The sequence below is a fragment of the Sceloporus undulatus genome, chromosome 1 (assembly GCF_019175285.1).
Source record: "Sceloporus undulatus isolate JIND9_A2432 ecotype Alabama chromosome 1, SceUnd_v1.1, whole genome shotgun sequence".
NCBI classification, from domain to species: Eukaryota; Metazoa; Chordata; class Lepidosauria; order Squamata; family Phrynosomatidae; genus Sceloporus; species Sceloporus undulatus.
The window spans coordinates 374,486,525-374,510,324 of NC_056522.1; the positions used below are offsets into that span (position 1 = coordinate 374,486,525).

Consider the following 23,800-nt stretch of genomic DNA (forward strand, 5'->3'; position numbering starts at 1 on the left):
TAAAAACAGATTTTTGATCCTTTGTTTGAGTGGCTGTTTTGAGACAGCTCTCAAGTTTTATGTTCATTTGCAGGTCAAGATAGTTTCATTTTAATGTTTAATTGGAGGAGGCTTTTGAGTCGTACAATAGTTTCATTCATTCGCACTTAAGAAGACATTGTTCTACATGTCGGATTAGCGTTAACCGTATTCTAGCACTTTGTTCTTCTAATCAGGTCTTCAGTTCTGCTAGGTAGTTAGGATTTCCCGTTTCTTTTTGATATGTGCTTAAAAAAATAAAATAAAAACAAACCCACAACCTTGCTGCCTGAAATAGTTCTTTTTCAAAAGGAACTTTTATCTCCATCCTTAATTTTTTATCTGTTCAGATTCTGTGAGAGCACATTAGATCTTGCTACTGTTTTGCATAAAAATGATGTAATAGTCTTGCACACTTTTTGATTTGTAAAACTGTTTGGTTTGTAAAAATCACAGGTTGTGTAGAAGTCATGTGGCTATGTTAGCTGTTGTTGTTTTTTTTGAGGTGGTCAAAGAGGATGAAAATAGATCTTTATAGTTGTTTCTGGATGGTGATATTAAAGCAGTTTATAAAAGAGAGAGAAATGGTTTCTTTTTGCAATCCTTGTGCCTCTGTTCTCTTGTGGCTTCAAGGGGTAATCGTATGTTTCCAAATACAATATTGGTGAGCATTTTTGGAATGCTTTCTGTTAGGTAAGGATAGAGGTGTATGCCATTTAGTTATGTTAGTTTTACCTGTCATGGTACATGCATTGTGCCCCATATAAGCAATGAAAAAAGAAACAGTACCCAAACCCTCAGATTTACCAGTACTTTGCAGAGATATAATGTCATTATTTCCTAAATGTCTTATGGTTTTACAACACATGAAGAGCATTTGGTGGTCTGTGGGTGCTGGAAACAGTCAGTCTCTGGTGAACTTGTATTCCAAAACTGAAATATTTGAAGGTTTGCAGGACTGAAACTGTATGACAAAACATTAGGCTGTAAGGAAATCTTCAGTGTTTGCTTATTTGTTCTTAAACAATATAGGATGGGTCATAAGCATTGATGAAAAATAAACATAAGTTTGCTTCTTGCGGGGATCAGCAAAGATGAGAAAATTCTCACCAGTTGAAGAGGCATTTAAATTTTTGAAGGCTATACGGTGAAATACAGACGTGGAAAATGTTTCAGCGTGGCTTTCCTCCTCCTGGTTAATTTTTAGCTTCTATTCTTGGCAAAAGGAAAAGAAGGCTGGAAGTTAACACTGAAACGCGGCTGCTCATTTAAAACAAAAGCAGGGATTCGCAGCTGAGAAATTGATTCTCATATCTGTTCACACCCACAGCTGAAGTCCCTGAGTAGCATTAATATTTTTGCTGAAGCAAAGGGAATCTTTAAATATTCCAGGGTGGGTGTTGGAGTGGAAGGGATATGGGAGAAAAAGTGTTTCTCCAAAGTTAAGCCAGAACTGTAGAAATTAGAAGGTAAATTTGGTTTTAAGGCACTGCCTCCGGACGATGCTTGGCTGGGGAAACGAAAGGTTGGATCTCATTGTGGGTTTGCATTTATATTGCATTTCACCCCCAGACATCCGGTTTTCAAGTTTAATGTGACGAGCTGGCTTCCAGTTTAGTTGAGAGGGATGAAATGTATTTACCTCTCCTTCTCCATCCGTTTTACTCTCTCTCTCTCTCTCTCTCTCTCTCTCTCTCTTGGAGATCAATTTGGGCATTATGATTCCTTGTGCTTTTCCAGCTGGGCCATTTCAACCATGGGGGTTTTTGACCGACTTCTGGGTTGTGAGCCTCCCTTACATTTGCGCTGAGGTGTGCTTGTCACTAGTGAGGCTGGTGTGTTATGGTCCCACCATCACTGCCGCCCCTAAATCCTTCCTTTGCTACTGCCAGACAAATGAATTGATCAGATTTTCCACCTGCCCGAGTGTCTCTGTGCTTCCGCACGCTAGCTTGAATCCTTACACTAAGCAGCGCGCTTGATTCTCTTCAGACACCTTTGTATCTTTTGACCATCATCCCATTCAGCCAGAAGCAAGAAATTAAAACGCTGCGCTTGAAAAGAGAGTGCAGGATCTTCCGATTTAAGGTATATTTGGATACAGTACATTTCTTCCAGATTACAGATCCTTCTCGACTATTGCTTTTGTCTGATTTTCTGCAAGGCGCTTTATGATTTCAAAAAGCAGCTCATACTTAAGGAATGTGTAGCTTCTAAGTTTTAACGAAGTGGTGCAATGGAATAAAAGACCATAGAAGGCTCTAGCATTAATTTCTCTTTTAGGAGACTATCTGCCGTGACCCCTTGGCTAATTGATCTCTCTTTCTCATACACACACATTGCTCTCACTTCCAGTGAAGTTGCACTGACTTTCTCCCTTATTTGCATTTGCTTAAAAAGCAGATACGTTTTAGGCTCAAGGTTCTGTACTTCATTTTGGAAGTGACTAAGTAAAGAGCAGGGAGGGAGAAGGAAAGCGGGGAGGGAAAGGAGGCCAACTTGTTCCCCCCTTTCCATCCTTAATTTTCTTTTTTAAAAAAGAGAGAGACTGAAGAGTCTTTCGTGACAGCTAGTCAGAGTTAGAATTAGTTCAAGGAAATGTTAATAAAGCACTGCCTAGTCTAATCCTCTTGATATCGCCAGGTATCCTCCTGTTCATGGGTTAATTGCTTTAAAAACGGAGGCAGTATTCTGAACGGTGGGCCAATTCACCTTTTCACAGCTGTTCCCATTGAGTGACAACTAAATCCCATGTGTAAGATGAGGAAGAGCTCAATCTCCAATTGGGAGAAAATTTATGTAAACCGCAATCCCTTCAGAATATGTGGAAGTCATAGACTTTCTTGATTTACTCTGCTTTTCCCCAGAAAGCTCCATTGTTCCCTTCCCTAAGTCCCATCAACCCTTTGTAGCAGAATATCACAGCCGCGGCAGATAGCTTGAAATATATAAATGCTATCATAGCTCTGATTAATAGCACCGCTTATGAGTCAGGTCTGATAACGGAGCTGCTCTCCACTCAATTTCAGATACCGCTAATGGAATCTGTCTTCTGCAATTGTAATGTGAGAAGGTCTAATTTGCTATGGAGCTTGGATCTGTCACCAGGAGGGGATTGTAGGGTCAGGAGGGAGCCGCCAGGTTTTTGCCCTGAAGCTTGTATCTCTCGCTTTGAATGGAGCAGCCCCCCGCCTGCCGTTGAGCTGATAGGCCCTCTGTGGGGTTTATGCCACTTCGCACAATAGGCGAGGGCTTCCTAGCCCGACTTCATAATTGTGAAGCGAGCTCATATTTCCACAGCTACTCTGCTGCATAATTTCTAATAAGTGGGTGTTTTTTTTAACAAATGTCAGATTATGAAAAGTTTCCTCAATTACAAAAAAAAAAAACTTATAAAACATTTAAATTGCTAAATCTGTTTCCTGCCCAATCTTCCCCTTTTTCCTTTTCTCCTCTTCTCTCTCTCCACGCTCCATGCAACCCCCCAACTTTCTGGCATCTGGGCATCCTACTTAAAACTCCACCGGTTGAAGCAATAATATTAATAAAAAAAGTCCCCGTTTTATATAATGTGGAGAGATTTGGAAAATGCATGACAGAGAACGACGGATTGGGTCACAGCACTGAACCGGAGAGAGCGTCGCCACCCATAGAGCTAGGAGCAACTTCTGGTGACATAGTTTTTATAACTTGTCAAGAGGGAGAAGTTCTTGAAACTGATGTTACTGCAAAGTGCTTTTAAAAATATGGTGGTAGGTTGTTTTTTGAAAACTTAATACTTCTCAAGAATGTCCCATGAGGCACAGTTCAAAGGGGGGGAAAGCACACCACTGTCTTCATGTGTTCTTCTGTAGAATCATCATTCGAAAAAGGATTTAAAAAGTGGAGAAATGGTTATAGGGATAGAAATTTAAACAAGATGGGCCCCAAAGGCTGTATAGGCACTTTTTACGGTCACCATGGACCCATTCACATTACAGTTGGCCTTCTATACCCATGGATTCTGCATCCATGGCTTGAAAATCATAATTGACAAACAAACTTTGATTTTGCCATTTTATATAAGGAGCAGCATTTTACTGTGCCATTGTATTTAATGAGACTTGAGCATCCATGGATTTTCGTATCCATGGGCGGTCCTGGAACTAAACCCCAATGGATGCCAAGGGCCCAGTGTATACAACTATAGCACTGTAATTCCACTTTGATTGTCATAATCCTCTCTTATGGAATCCTGGGTTTTGTAGTTTCGTGATGCACTGGAGCTCTTTGTTTCCAATGCCCCTTCTTAAACTGCAAATTCTAGGATTCCATAGGGTAGAACTATGGCCATAAAGTAGAATAATAGTGCTGTACAGTAGTGTTAAATGTCTCCTGGACGTTCTGTCTCAGTTGAAAAGAACTGAGGCCTTAGGAACAGCAGCTCTTGCAAAATTTGTACATTCTTTCCAATGCATTGTTGGTAGGGTAACCCATTGGATTGTGCCCTTAGCAATAGTCATGAGTGGCCTCCTTGTCAGTAGAGTGATGAATCTGCACTGGATTTTCATCTGTCCTTTATAGGAGCTATCCAGTACAGTATGCTGAAACTCTTTGGTGGATAGGAGTAGCATCACTTCAAGAAAGCAACAAGATACCATCGATCCTTGACCAGTTAATGAATATCAGATATTAGCTAGGTTTCACATGCAATGAAAAGCCAGGTTTGTTGTGATTTATTCAATACTGGCTTAATGTGATGCTTAAATCTGTTTCTGCAAAGCATTAAAAACCAAAAACTCTAGCACACTATGGTTTGTTACCTTAGTTTGAAGCCAAAGTTTATTCCTGGCTTATAAACTGCTTGCTTAAACCCATCACTACTACAGCCTCTGAACCTAGAGATCTGGCCTCTCGGTAGCTTGTTTTCTTAAACTACCAACTCAGAACTAGCAGCTGAGAAAAAGGGCAGACTACAAATGGGGAAACTACATTCAGGTTGAGTCTCCCTTATCCAAAAATGCAAAACATTCCAAAATCGCCCACATGGATGGCTTTCTGGTGCTTTCTGATGGTTTAGTGTGCACAAACTTGGTTTCATGCACAAAATTATTTAAAATGTTATGTATAAAATTACCTTCGGGCTATGTATATATGGTGGACCCCAGTGGAAGTGGGAAAATGCAAATAACAAAAACATTATTTTCCCTCTGAAGATGCCAGCCACAGATGCTGGCAAAACATCAGGAATAAACTCTTTGAGAACATAGCCACATAGTCCGAAAACAGCACAAAAAAACTATGGATTCTGGCCATGCAAGCCTTCGACTTCACATTATTATTTTTTACCTGAAAGAACCCCTGTCTAGGAATCTCTAGGTCTTTCAGCACAACTTTATAGTCAACATTTGCTACAGGATGACCATAAAATTGAGCTGGAAGCCCTACAAATGCCTAGAGAAGTGCTCTCTCTAGGAATCTCTAGGTTTTCCAGTATGATTTCTAGCTGATGTTGACCATGGAGTTGTATTGGAGGAACTAGAGATTCCTAGAGAAAACATACTAATCAAATCGGTGAATAATCAAATCCGCAAAATTCAAAGCTGCAAATGTGGAGGGCCGACTGCATATGAAATACTAATGAATTTTGTTTTTAGACCTGTGTCTCATCTCCATGTATATGCAGATATTCCAAAATTGGGGGGGGGGATCCAAAACATTTCTTGTCCCAAGCATTTTGGAGAAGGGAAACTCAACCTGTGGTAGTGGTTTCATTAGCTATTAACAGGACATTTCTATACCCTGAGTCTTGGAGTCTGAATTTCTGGAGGCCTGGAAAATTTGTGATTTTGTGCTGCAGGAATGAAGGAAGGCTACAGACCAATGGTTTTCAGCTTTTTGGTACTTCAGATGTTTTGTACTTCAGCTCCCAGAATCCCTTAGCATACTAGTAGTCAACCATTACAGCACAGCAAATTTTGGCCATTCGCAAATGGTCTGCTGTTTGTATACATGCTCATGGAGACCAAAATAGAAGTTTCTAGAAGTGTGTGAAACTGATTTTGGTGTGGGAGAAAGAGATGCAATGCCTGGCCATAGCCATTGTTATGCCAAAACCTGTCTGCTACTGTCCTTACTCACATCTGCCACCAACATGGGGCCCATGTGGTCCTTGGGAACAATTGCTGACATCCTCTTAGTGATGTATGTAGGCATGAGTTGCATTTACAATTACAGTTGCAATTACACAGTGGGTTTTCAGCCATATGCATTGACCATTGGTCCACATATGTCGAACTATATCGGTATTCAGTATTGCATCATGTAATTCTACTGGTGGATATTTATGTTACACCGAATCAGTGTAGGATCTTGTCCAAGAGGTTTCCCATCCCTGATTTAGAGCAATTGAACGTGCTAGCCCAGGGGTAGGCAACCTTTTTGACCCGGGGACTGGGTTGCTGTCCCTCAGACAACTGGGGGGTGGGGGTGGGGGGGTGAAGCCAATAAAAAATAAATAAACAATTTTTAGAAAAAAAATAATTAAATAAATAACCCGGGACAAATGTGGGACAAAATTTTCAAATGGAGGACACTTTTTATAAAAAAATGGAGGACATGCAAAAAATTGCTGATTTTTAACAAATGTTAATATAAATGCGTGTTTCTGAGGCTTCTATAGACAAATGCCCCCCTCTCACAGCCGCAGGAGTGCAGCTGCGGACAAGTCTACATAGAGACCACCAAACGCAGTGTGCAAACAAGAATCAAGAAACACAAGAGACACTGTAGACTGGGTCAGCCAGAAAAACCAGCAGTAGCAGAACATGTCAAAAACCATCCTGGGCAGAAAATACTGTTTGAAAACACTGAAATTCTGGACCATGCCAACCACTACCATGTCAGGATGCACAGGGAAGCCATTGAAATCCACAAACATCTGGATAATTTCAACCGGAAAGAAGAAACCCTTAAAGTGAACAAAATTTGGCTACCAGTCCTGAGGAATAGCAAAATAAGGACTCAGCAAATGCAAATGGGAAACCACTCAGAGTCAGGGGATTTCCCAGCAGATAATGATCACCAATTAGCAGACATTAATCCTCGTTTGCATTAGCCTCCCAGCCTGAGGCCAGCCATCAACACAGAACAAGACACATGCAAATCACTCCTGCATTCCCAGGCTCACACAGTATATATACACCCAATTTTTCCAGGCAAAGCATTCTCTGAAGATGCCAGCCACAGATGCTGGCGAAACGTCAGAAAGAAACTCTGCTGGAACATGGCCACATAGCCCAAAAAACCCACAAAAAAAACATGGATGCCGGCCATGAAAGCCTTCAACTTCACAGTGCTAGCCAGAGCTTGAAAAGGTTACTTTTGGGAATTTAAACTCCTAGAATTCTCAGCTAGGGTAAAGAACATCAGTTTGTCCTTTGCATATTAGTGCAAAACCTTTGAGTGTGTAGATCATGAAAAAATGTGGATTGCTGTAAAAGAAATGGGTCTGCAATACTATTTAATTGTCCTGATGTGCAACCTGTACTCTGGACAAGAGGCAATTTTCAGAACAGAATATGGAGAATCAGAATGGTTTCCCCTGTTTAATTTTTGTGCAGAATATGTATGGATACGGGATTAACCTGGAGGAAGGTAGTACAAAAATAGGAGGAAGAAGCACCAATAATTTAACATATGCAGATGACAACTTATTACTAGCAAAAAACCCCACCCATATTACTAGGGGAAAAAGAAAAATGATTGCCGGTGAAAGTTAAGAAAGAAAGTGCAAAAACTGGGTTATGCTTGAATGTTAAGGCAAAAATAATGATTGCATGTGATTTACATAACTAATGTGAATGATCAATAGATGGAAATAGTTTAAAAGTTTCTATATCTTGGCTTAGTCACAAATCATAATTGAGCCTGTGGTCAAGAAATCAGAATAAGACTTGGAAGGACAGCTATGAAGGTTTGAGAGAACATCCTTGAGTGTAGAGATTAAATATCAAAGTCAAGGTTCATCCATGTCATAGTATTCCTGATGTCTTTGTAAAGATGTGAAAGCTGGATAGTGACGAATCAACTCATTTGAAGTGTCGTGTTGGAGAGGTCTCATGATGTAGAAGTTTGAGTGTTGGACTATGGAGATCAGGGTTTGAAACCCACTTGTTGACCTTGGGCAAGTCACACTCTCTCAGTATCAGGAAGGCAATGGCAAACCTCCTCTGAGCAAATCTTGCCAAGAAAATTCCATGATGGCCTTGCAGTCATCATAAGTTGGAAATGACTTGAAGGCACACTTCAACAATAACAGCAAGTTGGAAAGTTTTATGGATACCATGAAATGTCAAAGAGACAAATAAGTGGGTTTGAGTGCAAATCAAGCCTGGATTCTCCCTAGAAGCAAAAATGACTAAACTGGGGCTACCATGCTTTGAACATAATATGTGAAGACATAACATGTTAGAAATGATAATACTGCTCTGTGAAGTTTCACACCAGAGGAAAAGACAAAGATCATGTTATGGGTGGATTGATTCAATCAAGGGTAGCATAGCCTTGAGTTTACAGGACCTGAGCAGGGCTGTTGAAAAGTGGGGCTGCTGCTAGAGATTTATTTATTTGTTTGTTTGGTGTCTTTTTCCTGGAAAGGGACCCAAGGTGGCTCACAGATAAAAATAGGTAAAAACTTTATTATTTTTTTAAAAGCTATTAAAATCATCTTGCTAAAATAATACAGAATTGCATTATACATACCAAAACACCCTGTATAAAAGCCTCCCTGAGGATGGTGATTAGTTATTAAAAGCCTCCTTGAACACAAATGTCTTTGCCTGCTGGTGAAAGGAGAGCATGAGGGAGGCCAATCTAGCCTCCCATGGAAGCGGGTTCCAGAGTGTGGGAGCAGTCGCCAAGAAGGTTCTTTCTCCTGTCCTCACCAGGCCAGCCTGGGATGGTGGCAGGACTGAGAAAAAGGCCTACCCCATAGATCTTAGAAATCTTGCAGGTTTATGTGGGGAGATACGGTCTTTCAGATAGTCCTGACCTAAGCCGTGTAAGGTTTATAAGTCTTGACCAGTATTTTCAATTGCCCGGCAACGAACTGGTAGCCAGTGATGCAGTTTCAACAAGGAAGTTATATGCTCCCTATAACTGGTGCCTGTCAGCATTCTGGCCATTGTATTTTGATCCCACTGAAATTTATGAACAGTTTCCAAAGGCAGCCTTGTGTAGTATGTGTTACAGTAGTCTGAACAGGATATAACCAAGGCATGTATCGCTGTAGTCAAATCTGACATCTAAAGGAATGGGCGTCTGGGTGGTGTTACAGATTGCCTGAAAACGCGGCCGCCGCCACTGCTGGTTGCTGCGTCTGGGAACCGCAGCGGTCAAACCGCGCGGTTCCCAGATGCAACAAAAAGAAGCTGCAAAAAGCGCTTCTTTTGCGCCCCAGAAGTGGCGCTGCAAGTGGCCAATGGTGCACTCGCGACGTCACTTCCATTGCAGGACGTGCGGATGCTATGGCGTCCGCAATGTCAAGATGGCGGTGCCCATGTAGAACGGACGCCACCATTTTCTACATCCCCAGGACATACTAGGGTAGGGGCGTGCGTAAAGGACGCCCTTTCCTAACCCTAGTACGTCCTGGGGAGTACTTTACGCCCATGCGGAACGGGCCTTGGTTAGCTGTGGCAAATCCACTCCAGGCCATGGCTGAAACTTCGGCATCAAGCTCAAAGTTGAGTCCCAGAGAACACCCAAGCTGTGAAGCTGAGCTTTCAGGGGGAGTGTAACCCCATCTAGCACAGGCAAGGCCCTCATTCGCTGATCTGCCTTATGACTGACCAGGAGCACCTCTGTCTTGTCTGGATTAAGTTTCTATTAGTTTGCCCTCATTCAGTCCTTTCCTGACAGCAGGCACTGGTTCAGTACGAGAGACAGCTTCCTTGCAGTCAAATTGAAAGGAGAGGTAGAATAAGAGAATTATAGAATTGTAAGAGACCGCAAGGGCCATCCAGTCCAATCCACTGCCATGCAGGAAATCTAAATCAAAGCATCCGACAGATGGCCATCTAGCTCTGTTTAAAGACCTCTAAGAAGGGAGACCCACTACACTCTGGGGAGTTTGTTCCACTGTTGAACAGCCCTTACTGTCAGAAGTTCCTCCTAATGTGAGGTGGAATCTCTTTTCCTGTAGCTTGCATCCATTGCTCTGGGTCCTAGTCTGGAGCAGCAGAAAACAAGTTACTCCCTCCTCAAGTGACATCCCTTCAAGTATTTAAACAGGGCTATCACCCCTATCCTTCTCTTTCTCCAGGCTAAATCCCCACTCCCTAAGTCATTCCTCAGAGGGCATGGTTTCCAGACCCTTCACTATTGTCACCCGCATATTGGTGACAGCACACCCCAAAACTCCAGATGACCTCTCCCTGTGGTTTCTTGTAGATTTAAACAACATGGGGAACAAACAAACCCTGTGAGACTCTAACAGCAACAGCCAGGTGGTCTCCGTAAATCAAAGCTTACTTGACAGCAAATATCAACAAGTATGTTATCAAATACTAGAGATGGCATATATAGCTTTCCTAACTAGTAGTCATCAATGACCCCATCTGCTATGAATGTATCCATTCCCCTTTTAAGCCAACCCAATTGGCAACTGTTGTTGTTGTTGTTGTTGTTGTTGTTAAGAACTTGTGCTCCAGATGCTTTCACCTTTTGATAAAGGTGTCTTTTGATCATTTTAGTTTCCCTTTTCTGTTGGATCACTCTGCTGCATGTGTTTATTGAGCAGCTCCCAGAGCAGCTTAGAAACTGTTGATATGACAGCTCACTACCCTCAGGCTTACAACCTAAATAAGACATGAAGCATCAGGGAATCTCAGTGGAGGAGTGGATTAAATCCAGTTGTTGTGGGTCTTCAAGTCATTTCAGACTTATGGCGACCCTAAGACCCTTGGCAAGATTTGTTCAGAGGAGGTTTGCCATTGCCTTTCCCTGAGCCTGAGAGCATGTGACTTGCCTGAGGTCACCCAGTGGGTTTCATAGCTGAGCAGAGAATCGAACCCTGGTCCCCAGTCGTAGTCCAACAGTCAAGACCTAAGTCCAGTAGATGTTGCTATTCTGTATCGTATGCTGTGCCTGTCTCTTCTTCTGAGGCCATAGCAATGGTAGTGGAATGGAGAAGAGGGCTGAAGCAAGTAGGCTTTTCAAGCCATCCATAGAAATGTAAACCCTCTGTAACTGTAGGAGAAATTAGAAGACTAAGCCTAGTGAGCCAAGGATCCAGCTTTATTTTGGGAAAGAATTGCATTCCTGTCTCCCACCTTGACAGACCAGAATCTGGGTGGAATGAGTCATAATCTCTTTGTTATTGTGTTCTTTCAAGTTCAAGTTGTTTCCAATTTATGGAGACCCTAAGGCTTTGGCCTTCCAGGTATATTGGACTTCAGCTTCCAGAATCCTACAGAATTAGTCAAGATGACTGACCCTTCTGGATGTCGCAGCCCAAAACATCTGGAGGATCTGATTTTGGGAATTGCTGCCCTAAGGTGAACCTATCACAGATTTTCCTAGCAAGATTTGATCAGAAGGAGTTTGCCATGGACATTCTCTGAGGCTGAGAGCATGTGACTTGTGGGTTTTTGTGGCTGAGCAGGGATTTGAACCCTTATTTCCAAAGTCGTAGTCCAATGCTCAAACCACTGCGCCAGACTGGCTTATACTGTATCACACTGTTTTGTTACACCATACTGGTTCTTAAGCTCTTACATTCTAATATAGGGGTGATTCACACTTAGGTTTTTGTCCCAAGGAGATCCGGATCTCTGTGGTGACACAATATTAGATCGATATTCCCACCACGGTTTATATGACTGAATCTCTCTGTGGCATTTAAACCCTGGTCGACATTCACACACGTACCAGATTAATTAAAAATAGAGGTGTCTCCATTTCCAGAAATGATCCGCTGTGATCTGGATCAACTTGGTAGCATACTCACACTACCAAAGATCTGGATCGCTCTGAATCTTTACAAAAGGCACGGTAAGGGACTTGGTGTTGAATACACCGGGTTAAGTGGGTTTCTCTGTGCCCTCCCCGCAAATGGGTACATTTGAGGCCAGTGTGAACATTGCAGAAATAACCGTGTTTCAGTCTACTTCCTCAGATTAACATTGCTATGTCTTTGAATCCCAATATAGTTTTCCAAGTCACAACTCAGACGTGTATGTGCCGGGAAAGTTTCATGAAGCTAATAAGTCCAACAGAAGACAAAACTTCTAGGCACCAGTTGTCTCTTGCAACGTAAACAGTTATTTCCTATGTAGAGAGATCTTGTAGCACCTTTGGGACTAACTGAAAGAAAGAAGTTGGCAGCATGAGGTTTCCTAGACTTCAGTCTACTTTCTCAGTTGCATTTCAGTTAGTCTCAAAGGTGCTACAAGATTTCTCTACATATTGATTCTACAGGCAAACATAGCTATATCTGTTCCCCAGTTCCTTGGCATCATAGCATACCAGATATACTCTGTTATAGTGCCAGCTTGTTCCAAAGGAACAGTGTTCCTTTCGAGGAACTTTCCTAGTACCTGGATGCACAATTGAGATGGAAGCATTTTTTCTGGTTGGCACTTGCAAAGCCATTATTGTTTCCTGCTTCAGTAGCTATCTTTAAATGCCACAAAGATGGATCAAGGTTGTCTCCTGCTGCTCCAGAATCTAGAACCTGAACCAATGGATTCAATTTAAAGAAAAGAGATTTCCCCTTAAATGTTAGGAAGAACTTGACTGTAAGAGCCAGGGTATAAATACTATAAATAAATAAATAAATAAATGTTGTTTGACAGTGGAGTAGACTGTGAAACTCTATGGTCAACATCTATCAGATGTTGGAGGACCTACAAATGCCTAGAGAAGTGTTTTCTCTAGGAACTGCTAGGTTCACCAACATTACTCTGTGGTCAACGTCTGGCAGAGTTGTGCTGAAGGACCTAGAGATTCCTAGAGAGAACATATTAATCAAAAGAGCAAATAATCAAATTCGCAAAAGTCAATTCTGCAAATGTGGAGGCCAACTGTAAAATCTGCAAGATGTGTAAATTGATATGTATTATTATTATTATTAACCTTTATTTATAAAGCGCTGTCTATTTTCACAGCGCTGTACATGGAAACTTTTAGTTAGACGGTTCCCTGCCCGCAGGCTTACAATCTAAAAAGACACGACACAAAAGGAGAAGGGAGTGGTGGTGGGGAACGGGATCAGGTCCAGCAGTTCTACTCTACCTCCAAGGCCTGGACCGAGGCAGATGGAATGGAGGAAGGGCTTAAGTTCTTAATGGATGGTCAAAAGGAGAAGGGAATGACAGTAGGGAAGGGAATAGAAGAGAACAGGCTTTGGATCCCCGCTTGGTCATGGATATCCACTAGGTGACCTTGGACAAGTTACACTCTGTCAGCATTAGAGAAAGGCAAAGGTAAAACTCCAGGCAGTAATAAGATACAGAAAGGTGCATACCCCACTCCCTACCTTTGTGTAACTGTGCTAGCACACCTGTGGTTTAATGCACTGGTGCATCTGAAGAAGTGGACTGGAATCAACAAAGGCTAATGCTTTAATAAATCAGTCACTTAAAGGTGCTGCTACATTACAACCCTTGACAGTAATTTGCAGGGAATCATAGGGCATTTTGCAGAGAGTAGAGGGTAGAGGAAGACACTGGTGAGTGCTGCTGTGGTGATGCTTGCAACCACCCTATGAGGTAGGACAGGCTGAGCAGTGATTGGCCCAAGTCATAGAATCATAGAGTTGGAAGAGACTCCAAGGGCCATGCAGTCCAGTCTCCTGCAATGCAGGAATACACAATTAAAGCTACCCTGGCTCATTACTAGGGAATTCTGGGAACTATAGTTTTGTGAGACATTTAGCCTTCTCTGTCAGAGAGCTCTGGTGCCACAATAAACTACAGTCCCCAGGATTCCCTAGCACTGAGCCAGGGCATCCACCATCTATAAAAACTTCTAAAGAAGGAGACTCCACCACAATCTGAGGTAGCATCTTCTATTGTTTAACAGGTTTTACCACCATGAAGTTCTTCCTGATATTTAGGTGGAATCTCTTTTCCTGTAGCTTGAAGCCATTGCTCTGTGTTCTAGTCTTGGAAGTCCAACCAATGAGTTTCATGGCTGTATACGGATTTGAACCTGGGTCTTCTCAGTCCTGGTTTGACATTCAAACCATCACTCCACACTGGCTGGTCTGGGGTGCTGAGTTACAGCAGCCAGGTCATGGCTCCATCCTATGATGTCTTCGGATTTGTAGTTTGGTGAGGTACTTGGAATTCATGGCTAGAGTGCTCTAGTGATGTAATTCAGTGGAGCCGATGAGAGCAGTCGTTCTTTACCCCCCCCCAGACTTAACTCAAGATTTAAAACCCTATTATTATTATTACTAATACTACTACAGTCGCCCCTCCTTTCTCACAGACTTCAAGAGGTCCACGGTCTTCAATATTCACGAAGGGTTGACCTCTATTATTTTCAGTGGGGTGCACCCCCATGGGGTGCACCTCGCAGGCACGCATCCCATTCAAGCTTATAGAATTTGAATATAGGCAACTCTCCATTTTTGTTGGAGGATCTGACTGTATACAGGTTGAGTCTCCCTTATCTAGAATTCTGAAATTTGGAATATTCCAAAATCGTGGGTGAATTTTGCTTTCTGATGGTTCGGTGTTCACAGACTTTGTTTCATGCACAACATTATTTCAAATATTATATTTTCAGGCTATGGGTACTAGGTGTACACAAAATATAAATGAATTTCTCATTTAGACTTGGATCCCATCTCCAAGATATCTCATTATGTATATGTAAATATTCAAAAACCAAAACAATCCAAAATCCAAGACACTTGGATATGGGTGACCCAACCTGGAACAACAACAGTAATAATAATAATGCCTGAACACTGGATCATTAACAATTACACCATCTACTAAAGCTTCCAAGGGGAAGGGAAAATTTGACTAGTGCTTCTACCCACCTGTTTGTGGCTGGAAATGATTGAATGGCAGCATGGAGGCCCAGCCTTTCTCATGGGTCCTTTCATGTGGCCGCTCTGCTGTAAGGAGGAAGTGCGTTGAGCAGCCTTCAAACGTTTGCAGACCCTCTGTGAGGGCATCACAGCACCCTGGTGGTCCATGGACCACAGGTTAAGAACCACTGGATTAGAGTTCTCTAGCAGAGGACTCATAAGTATCTACCAGAATACAAATCCCAGTATTCCTTTGACAGAGCCATGGCAATTAAAACTGTTATCAAATTGCTATAACTTTATATCCGCTGGCGTTTGATTCCAGGACCCCCAGTGGACATCAGAATCTATGGATGTTCAGGTCTCATTAACTACATTAACAACAACAAACTACAGGTTGAGCTTCTTTAATTTGGAAATCCAGAATCTGAAAAGCTCCAAAACCCGAAACTTTTTGTCACCAGCCACATCTTTCAGGCAGCGGCTGCTGCAGTTATCCTAGTTGTTCAACTCTCAAATCATCAGACTTTCTCCAGCCACACATCAAATGAGATGTGATACTGTACTAGAGAGAGAGATGAATGAGTAGGAGCGCCATAGCTGCCACCTTGAAGGCAGAAACAGGCTACTGGTGGCAAAAAGACTCAAGGCTGGAGAAAGACAGCGGATCTGGGAAATGGCAGGAATCCAAGCATATTGCTCAGTGTGAATCCACATATCGTAACATCTTTCTCCAGCCTTGCAAATTCAGTACAGATACATACTATGTGTATTTAAAAATTGGGGGCGGAGGGGGATATCAACTCTGAAAGTCTTCCTTTCCCAAGCATTTTGGCTAAGTGGGATTCTCAACCTGTACTAGTTTTACTACTGTGTAATGTAAATCATTGCTACTAAAAAGAGGTGGCCTATGGAGTGGTGCCGGTCCATCAGCTGTAAGCTACTGGTTCCAGTGAGTTTCCTGGAAAGAAAGAAACACAAATATGGAAGAAGATATGCTATCTGTCTCTGGCATATGAAGAAGAAATGGCCATTGCTTCATATCAGATAGATTTTGGGCTCTTGGTTCCTTCCATTTGTATAAGTAGAGCTGGTTTACACTGATAAGAACATTCACAACTTTGGACCACAGTATCTGAAGGACTGTCTCCCCTTGTATTCCAACCCGTACCTTAGGATCATCATCTGAACGCCTGCTGAATGTTGGCAACACATGAGTACAGCCTAAATGGCCTTCAGATTGTGGGATGCTCTCTGTGAACAAGTCCACCTTGCAATAAACAGATTCTCTTTTCAAGATCTCTTGAAGATCTCTTTAGTCCTATTGGGTTTTTTTTAACAGAGTTTGGGGAAATTAATTTTTGGGCTACAATTCCTAGACTCTCTGGATAGTGTGGCCACTAGCCTGAGGAATCTGGAACTTGTAGTCTCCCCCAGTAACTTCCCCAGTCTGCACGTTGAAATAATTGTTAAAGCTGGGTTTTAATCTGACCTTCTCTGGTTGTTATTATTGTTGTTTTCTGTGCCTTCAAGTCATTTCCAATTTATGATAACTCTAAGACAATCTTATCACAGAGTTTTCTGGGGCTGACAGTGTGTAACTTGCGCAAGGTAATCCAGTGGGTTTCCATGGCTGATCAGAGAATCGAACCCTGATTTCCAGTTGTTGTCCCATGCTCAAACCACTACACCACAACTGCTCCATTATTTATCTGTTGCACTTAATAATACTGTTAGGCATTTAAATGAATTTATCTTTTTAATGTACGTATACCTCTTGGTTTTGTTGTTAATTTTACTGTGCTCTTTTTCTTTTGGTCAACATGTCTTGCCTCGAGAGTTTTTGCTATAAATAAGAAAAGAAATAATTATATATTGGGGTCACATTAGCATTCCCCCTGTGGCACTCAGTTTGAGGGTGCCTATGCTGTCAAAGATGTGTGTGCTAATCTGAGACGCACATTAGACATGATGTTGTTATTTGCAGTGATAGAATTTGTGGTTGATTTCTTTTTAAAAAGAGAAATTAAACAGCTGGTACAACATGATGGAGGTAGGGGAGATCATATTAAGACTGTAGCATGCAAACAGTTTAATCTTTTGTACCTGCAGTGGTCTTGATTCATATCCAACACCACCCATCTAATCATAATGGTGCTACTAGGAGAGAATTATTTGTTACAATAATTTTTCAGCTTGGGCTGTTGTTTTTTTTTAAAAGAAATCAGCCATGCAAAGGCTAAAATTGTGTATAATGTCATGTACAGATAGGCTCTGACTCACTGTAATTTGATCTGTCTTGCTTTCGGCCCCCCTCCAAAAAGTAGTTTTTATTAGAATAATAAAGTACGAGAAGCAACCTTCCACCTTAATTCATTCCATTAAACATGTTAGCAATCATTTTGCTGAGAACTTTACATGACTAAAAAAAAAATTGAGGTAAAAATAAAGATAAGTGAATGTGATGCTGAAGGTTTCTCCTTTCCATAGAAACAACAACATTGTTCCAAAATAGCATTTGAGAAGATACTGAACCAGGAGTTAGGGCATCCTTGGAAATGGATTCAAAAGCTAGTTCCCATGTATGAATGTGTGTGTTGTGTGTGTGTGTGTGTGTGTTAGGAAAGGAAATAATATTGAAAAATATTTAAATTTGCTGTGCTGGGACAGCAATTTCCTGTGTACAAAAACGGTTTTCTTTGCAAATCAATTATGTGTGAATTCTGTGCAGAACAATTACAGCATTTTTTGTGTGTGCAGGAAACAGCATTTGCAGCAATTTCCTGTGTGCAAATACTTTTTTCTGTGTAAAACAACCATGCACAAATTTTGCACAAAATAAGTTCCAACTTGTAAATAGGCTTTGAACATTCTGTAATTTTCGAAGACCTTCTCACCAGAGGAGAAAGGTGCTATAATTACTTGTTGCTTCCTTAGAGAACAAAATTAGTAAATAATGACATTTCTCTGTGTGTATTTTGGGGTGTGTGTGTGACTTTCACACTTCACAGTTGCAGCATTATGATTCCATTCTGCCAGGGCTGCATCCTGAGAAATCCTGGGGTTTATAATTTGGTTAAAGACTAGAACTCTCTTCCAGAGAATCCAGAATACCCCTCCCTAAGCTGGGGGGACTCCATAGGATGGAGCTGTGACAACCCATGGAGGGGAAAAGTGCCCCTGTACATGCACAGAGTCCACTTTACCCTTTATTTCTCCTCCGACTGCATGCATTTTCCTTTTCTCTAAGCAGATAATAACAGAGCCCTTCAGGTTTGAGTTATGGCATGTTTTTACAAAAGGAAGATGTATAAGAAAATATAGCAAGAAATGCCGTCTGTCATTACTTGCACGTTTTGCATTGGGAATAAGCCAACAGAATGGTGTACTTTTGTCATGGTTGGGGTGGGGAGACTGCAGGCGAATGGACAATAGAAGAGGTATCTAATTGTTGTTGTTGTTTTAAATTTGGGCTGGGGGGGCTGATGTTCCTGGAGAAGAAGATCCATTTTCTTGTTATCTGTGTTTGCAGGCTTTCTGGCAGGCGTGCCGCAGGAATCTTTGCTGTGGGGATGTTTGCGTTTTCTCGTCTCACATGGCAATGGTCCATCACAGCAGAGGTTTTCAGCTTAAACAATCTGTTTGTCGGGCTGCTCCTGGCTCTCTCTGCGCGCTTTGAGGAGGCGAGGACAGCGAAGGAGAGATCAAAGGTAGCCCACTCAGGATCAAAAGGCATCACTCTTCACTTTCTCCCACCCATCACCCTAACCATGTCCACCCACTCCCCACATTAAAGGGAGGCAACCTGAATTGGCAGCACTTCAGGTCAAAACTACACACAGAGGTTTAAGACAAGGATGAGGAGACATGAAGCTTGTGGGGTGTCAGTTTTACAGTCTAAAGAGACATGGCACAAAAAGGAATGGAGAGGAAGAGGGAAAAGGAAAATGAGAAAATGCAGGCACAAGTCCTTAATGTAAATAAAAGGTCTGACTTATAAAATTCCTCAGGTTGTTTACAGGCTGAGCCTCCCTTATCCAGAATTCCAAAATATGAAATACTCCATAAACCAAAACTGTTGTCATGAGGGACTGAGATAGTGGCACCTTTGCTTTCTGATGGGTCAGTGTACACCAACTTTGTTTCAAGCACAAAATTATTAAAAAATATTGAATACAATTACCTTCAGGCTTTGTATATAAGGGGTATGGATTTTGTGTTTAGACTTTGATCCTGTCTCTCATTACATATATATATGCAAATACAGGTATTCAAAAATCCAATAAATAAATAAATATCTGAAATCCAAAACGTCTCTAAATCCAAAACCCTAAATATTTTGGATAAGGGAGATTCAACCTGTAGTATACATGTCTAGTCGTGGTGGCTGGTGCATTCCATATCAATATTGCCGTGTGTGAGGCTATGTGGGTGACAGTAACTATGCACCATGTTTTTGCTTGAACTTGAAAGGAGCCATTGTGGGTGCTGAATCTATATGTGGGGCTTGATGTTCAGCAGCTTGAATATCTCCTTTGGACTGATACCTGCGTCAGATTCACTGCCCCAACTGATTTGAAGCCACTGGCAAGGATCTTCTATCATGGAATCATGGAATTGGAAGGGCCCTCTTAGAGTCCAATGTCCTGCTCAGTGCAAGAACTCCAGCTAGAGTTCTAGACCATCAGTAGGTAATGATCTAGCCTGTTTGAAGATGTCTAGGGAAAGAGACACCACCACCTCTCTGGGTCTTTGGTTCAATTGCCAAATGGCTCTTAGCATCAAGAAGTTCTTTTAAGTTAAAGTTAATTTAAGTTATGAGAGGGTAGGAAGTTTCTACCCTTCTACTGTATAACTTAAAACTATTAGATTCCATCTTCCCTCTGGGTCAACAGAGAAAAAAAACTTTGATTAACAAGCTTTTTAACATGAATCCTCGTCTGTCTCCAAAATATCATTTAAATTTAATGTTGAGATGTAGTTGTTGTTGTTGGCATTAATTTATCACTTTCTGATCCTCCAGATGAAAAGCAGACATAAATAGAATATATTGCTTGTTATATCAAACCTGGTAATTGCAAGTTTCCTCCTTACCTCCAGATTCCTTCCCATTCATTCATTCATTCATTCATTTCACCTTTTCGTCTTCTCCCAATATGGGACCCAGAGCTGCTTGCAATACAGGTTAAAACAAGTTAGCTAAACAGCATGCAGTGCAAATGTATAGAAAGCATTAAATAATCAAAACAACACACCCATTACACATCCTTCTATCCCAATGGATTAAAAACAAACACTGGAGGCAGGTTTGTATTAGGTCTTTACTTTTCTGCCACAAGAGAGCAAAGAAGGGGCCAACCCACCCTTCCTTGAGAGGGACTTCCATAGCCCAGGAGCAGCCACTGAGAAGGTCCTCTTCTGTATTCTCACCAGACTAGCCTGTGAAGGTGGTGGGACAGAAAGAAAGCCCTTCCCACATGATGGCAAGACTTGTGCAGCCTCAAAGATAACAGTCTTTCAGATAGTCAGGACATAAGCTGTATAGGGCCTTATTGGGCAATAAACAGAACTTTGAACTGTGTCTCAAAATGGAGTGGTAATCAGGACTGGAGAAGAATGGTGGGTTAGCAAAGCCTCTTGCTGCTGTGTGTCTTCAAGTTGTTTCATCTCATGATAACCCTAAGGTGAACCTATCATAGGGTTAACTTGGCACATTTTTTTTCAAAGAAGGTTTGCCATTGCCTTCCCCTAAGAGCATATGACTTGCCCAAGATCACTCAATGGGTTTCATGGCCAAGCTGGGAATCGAACCCTGGTCTCCACAGTCATAATCCAACACTCAAACCACTACACCATGCTGAGTTATGTGCTCCCTCTAACCTGCCTGGCCAGCAAACTGTCTTTGGATTTCCCCCCAATTTCCCCGTGTGATAAAGTCTCATGATTCTTTGATAAGGGTCAAACATTTCCTTTTTTGTCTTCTAGGTCACACTCTTTCTTAGTAGTACATTTAGCCTTACTGGTCTTATGTGTACACACACACACACACACACACAGGTCATTTACCTGTTCATCAAGGCAGTCACCAGCTAACCATAGTTTCATGTTTCATTTCAGATGGGAAACTGTGGTTAATCGCTTCAGGAAGGCCAAGACAAATCAACTTCAAGCCACAGTTTAATGTTCTCACAGATTCGGAACATTAGTTGTTTTAATCTTCAGATCCCAGAATGTCCTAGTTAAGAGCAACTTAACAAATATCATTTTTTTACAAGCTGTGACTATAATAGCTTAGTCTTCAGGTGCCAACCATAGTTTCCTGGTTCAGATGAAGTAGAAAAGTGTGCCTAACCCTCATTTATATGGATAAAAACCAAACTTGCATTGAGTGACTCTCTGGAGTGTTTTCTGACAAATTCCAGTGCTTTTCAGGGCACAGAAGAGCTTTTGGATGTAGAATGAAGAGTATTCCACAATATATAAAACATAGCACCAGAAAATGCATGTTTGCATAAGGCAGAACGCTTGATTTGTGTAACTGATAGGTCTCCTTCTGCTTAAAATATAACCAGCATAATTTCTATGCCCTAAAAGGGCATACCGTTGTTATTTCCAGCTGGAGACAAACCAATAAACAATTAGTTGGAAATAACAATCGTATACCTTTAGAACATAGAAATTATGCTGGTTATATTTTAATATAGGTTGTAAGTTGCCTTGGGTCCCATGCCAAGAGAAAGGCAGAATATAAATTAAACAAATAAATACAATTGGCCCTCTATGTTTGTGGCTTTGACTTTTGTGGATTTAATTATTTCTGGTTTTGATTAATATGTTCTCTCTAGGAATCTCAAGGTCCTGCAGCGCAATTCTGCCAGATGTTGACCATAGAGTTGTGCTGGAGAACCTAGAAGTTCCTAGAGAAAACACTTCTCTAGACATTTGTAGGTCTTTCAGCATGATTGTATGATCAACCTCTGACAGATGTTGACCATAGAATTTCACTGGAGGACCTGAAGATACCTAGAGAGGTGTTCCCTTAGGTTAAAAGAATAGCATTTTTTTATTTGCAGTTTTTCCACTTTTGCCCCAAACCCAGGCAAATATGGAGGGACTACTGTATATATAACTCTAATATATTTATATGTTTATATCCTGCCTTGCTCTTGGCATAGGACCCAAGGCAACGTACAACCTATAGAGAACAACTAAAACCTGTGGGTGAAAATGTAAATAATAAAAATTAATAAACTATTCTATTGAAAGCACTAGTTTAAAACAATTTAAAACAAAAATAGTTTGAGTGTTGGATTAGGGCTCTGGGAGACCAGGATTCAAATCCCCTCTCAGCTGTGGAAACCCACTGGGCGGGTCACATTCTCTCAGCCTCAAAGGAAGGGAATGGCAGACCTCTGAAGAAACCTTGCTAGAAGAAAGTCACCACAAGTTGGTTAACTTGAAGAAGTGTAATAATAAAGTTTGTAGGGTGAGGCATGGTTTGTCGCATGAGGCTGAGGCATAGGTAGCTTGGAGTCTGAGGCCTGACTTGCAGTTTGAGGTACAGAAGGGTAGGTTCTGATTGAACATTAGAAGGAACTTCTTGATAGTAAGTGTGGTTTGATAGTGGAACCAATTGCCCTGAGAGGTGGCGGGGTCTCCTCTGGACATCTTCCAAAAGAGGTTGGATGGCTCCTCGCTAGGGATGCCTTAGCTGGAGATCCTGCACTGAACAAGAGGTTGGACTCCATGACTGATGGGGCTCCTTCCAGCACTATGATTCTATGCTTCCAACTTGATTAGTCTGCACTTAATGTAATTTCCTTTGAATCATCAGGTCTGCCCTAGTTGGGACCAACAATTGGATACAGGCCCAGGTCAGAACCACCTCTTCAGCTTGGGGCCCATTCACATTACAAAAAAAATCGAATCGGTTCTGAAACCGATTCAATCACGTGAAGTTCCTACTCACCCCGACTCTCACACAAGCGAATCCGGGGCTTGCACACCCGTTCTGTGTTAAATGGCCCCTAGCGCGGGTCTTTTGAAACGGCGCAAATACCATTTTTTTAAAAACCCGGGTCCTGGGAATGAGAACTTGCCCTCGATCACGATCGAGGCAAATTGAGGGAGAGATTTTAGGTCAGAGGGTGGGCAAAGGGCAAGGCATTTCCTCCCCTCAGCGAGGGGAGGGGGAGGAAAGAGCCCTGGGAAGAAGGGAGCAAGGGAAGGCATCTTTAGGAGCCTCTTTCCCTGCATCCCATGCCCAAAGCCCTCTGTCGCTGGGCATTCCTTCCCTTGCAGGAGGAAAAAATCAGGTCATGAACGGAGCTCATGTCAGGCAACCCCCCCCCTTTTCAAATCAAACAATTTTTTGGAGCGAACATGCGCATTGTTTATATTCCAGAATGTTGCAAACAATGTTTCATTTTTAACCTTTTTTTGAGCGAACATGCGCATGGTTTATATCCAGAGGCAGATGGAGCTAGGCTTGCACTTGGATCTCCTTGGATCTCCTTGCTTTCTGCAGAGGGAGAAGCTACAAATGTTGGCAAACAATCAATGTTACATTTTACCAATTTTTTTGAGCAAATATGCGAATGATTGTCTTTTGAGCAGATACAGCAAGGGAAGCAAGGGAAAGCAAGTTGCTTTAAAAGCATTAAAAAAATGCATGGCAATCCCATCCTTTGCCTGGGACAGGGCAGATCTGACCCAAAAGCCCACAGGTTTATAAAAAAAGAGAGAGAGAGAGGGCAT

The 23,800-nt window shown here is 41.8% G+C and overlaps 1 protein-coding gene across 1 annotated transcript in view; it reads left to right on the forward strand.

Moving 5' to 3' along the window:
* The window catches only part of TMEM260 (transmembrane protein 260), an 85,248-nt gene that overhangs the window by 32,545 nt on the left and 28,903 nt on the right, over window positions 1-23,800 (forward strand). Inside the window, 1 exon segment of the mRNA XM_042460885.1 lies at window positions 18,576-18,753. Within this exon segment, the coding sequence (XP_042316819.1) occupies window positions 18,576-18,753 (178 nt within the window).